At 56.9% G+C, this 1,784-nt stretch overlaps 2 protein-coding genes across 3 annotated transcripts in view; one reads left to right on the forward strand and one right to left on the reverse strand.

Moving 5' to 3' along the window:
• The window catches only part of LOC104544384 (chromosome unknown open reading frame, human C22orf23), a 9,676-nt gene that overhangs the window by 3,007 nt on the left and 4,885 nt on the right, over window positions 1-1,784 (reverse strand). The window contains exon 2 of the mRNA XM_010189242.1: window positions 84-119. The gene's annotated coding sequence lies outside the window, so the exon portion shown is untranslated. The remainder of the gene's footprint in view (window positions 1-83; window positions 120-1,784) is intronic.
• The window catches only part of POLR2F (polymerase (RNA) II (DNA directed) polypeptide F), a 4,176-nt gene continuing 2,711 nt past the window's right edge, over window positions 320-1,784 (forward strand). The window contains exons 1-3 of one of the 2 annotated variants that reach the window (XM_010189238.1): window positions 320-342; window positions 670-739; window positions 860-990. In XM_010189238.1, coding sequence (XP_010187540.1) covers window positions 323-342; window positions 670-739; window positions 860-990 — 221 coding nt within the window. In that variant the 5' untranslated portion in view covers window positions 320-322. Of the gene's footprint in view, window positions 343-522; window positions 543-669; window positions 740-859; window positions 991-1,784 lie in introns of those variants that run through there. The other variant, XM_010189239.1, reaches the window with a different exon arrangement.

Below are 1,784 nucleotides of genomic sequence, written 5' to 3' on the forward strand. Positions count from 1 at the left end.
CGGGGGGCAGCACGGGCCGGAGCCCGGCGGGGTACGGGGAGGCCGAGCAGCCGGGCCAGGCCCCCTCTCCGCTCCTCCGTTACCTCTCAGCAGCTCCTGGGTGCCCGGGCCGTACCGGGCTGACCTCACGACCCAGCGCTGCGGCGTCTCCATAGCAACGAGCAGCGCTACGGGAGGAAACGGAGGAGCGGAGCTGCGGGATGAGGGGGCGGCGCGTCGCTCTGCTAACGGCGCTGCCGGGGCACTTCCGGTAGCGGTAAGACGAGAAGCCGGAAGTGGGTCGTACTTCCGGCGGGACGAAGTACGGCGGTGGGGAGGCAACATGTCTGACAACGAGGACAAGTGAGAGCGGGGTTGGGAAGGGGTGGTGGGTGGGCTGCGAACCGCACGGAGCTGCGGGATGAGGGGGCGGCGCGTCGCTCTGCTAACGGCGCTGCCGGGGCACTTCCGGTAGCGGTAAGACGAGAAGCCGGAAGTGGGTCGTACTTCCGGCGGGACGAAGTACGGCGGTGGGGAGGCAACATGTCTGACAACGAGGACAAGTGAGAGCGGGGTTGGGAAGGGGTGGTGGGTGGGCTGCGAACCGCACCCCGGGTCGCAGGGACGGGCCAGGGGGAGCGCCTGTGGCGACCCGGCCCGGTGTGTGCTACCTGCGTGTCCCTCCCGCAGCTTTGATGGAGACGACTTCGACGATGTGGAGGAGGATGAGGGCCTGGAGGACCTGGAGAACGCAGAGGAGGTGGGTGCCCCCCCCGGGTAGGCGGTCGTTGGGGCTGAGGAGGCCTCGGTGGTTTTCCCAGCACCGCGGGGCCTCGGTGGTGGGTGCAGCCAAGCTACAACGCGAGTCTCCTTTCTCTAGGAGGGACAGGAGAACGTGGAAATCCTCCCTTCCGGAGAGCGGCAGCAGGCGAACCAGAAGCGGATCACTACCCCCTACATGACCAAATATGAGCGAGCCAGAGTCCTGGGCACTCGTGCCCTCCAGATAGCGTGAGTATTTCACTCCATGTTCTGAGTGCCACCAGGACTTCTGCTCCCTTCCCAGTGAAAGCTTTCCTCTTTCATTTAAAAACTCCTGGATCTCATGTAATCCCTTACGTGACTGCTGAGCTGGCAGATCACCATCAGGGTCAATACTGAAGCACAGGACTGTGGAGCTCTTGGTTGCATGTGAAGGCTCTGTATGTCCTTGGCTAAGACTGTGGTACTTGTATCTTCAGAGGGAGGCATCCAGCAACTGCAATGAGCTTTCCTAGGTCACAGGCAAAAGGACAAGCTGATCCTGGCTCCTGTCTTTCATAATGGAGCCACCGCAGGCTGGAAAGCTTAAAACTGGCTCAGAAGCCACTGCTGGAGGGAGGAGTGCTCCAGAAAGTCTTCCGTTGATACCACAGAGCTGTAGGAGTTGGGAATGGAGTAACCAACTTGAAATCTATTTTAAGGGCAGTTGCGTTATGGCAAGCTGTAAGTTGTTTTGGTTTTTTTTTAAGCATTTGGAATAGTGGGGCCTTATTTATAATGGGTAATAACATTTAAATCCCGTTTTAAGTGCTGTTAAAGGTTGGCTGCTTTTGACTGCATCCATTTAACTGTCTAGACTTGTTCTAATAATATAAGAAAGTTGTGTACTTGTTGAAAAACTGCCTTATGATCAAGATAATTAGACTGTGGCAGGGTTTGTCTGAAAGCACATCTCTTGAGTTTCATCTCTGTTATATCCATCCTCAAAATAATGCCTCTCCTCTGCATCATTTAGAAGCTCACAGGTGATGATCAGATCTTTC

This window comes from Mesitornis unicolor, unplaced genomic scaffold (assembly GCF_000695765.1).
Source record: "Mesitornis unicolor isolate BGI_N332 unplaced genomic scaffold, ASM69576v1 scaffold22937, whole genome shotgun sequence".
NCBI classification, from domain to species: Eukaryota; Metazoa; Chordata; class Aves; order Mesitornithiformes; family Mesitornithidae; genus Mesitornis; species Mesitornis unicolor.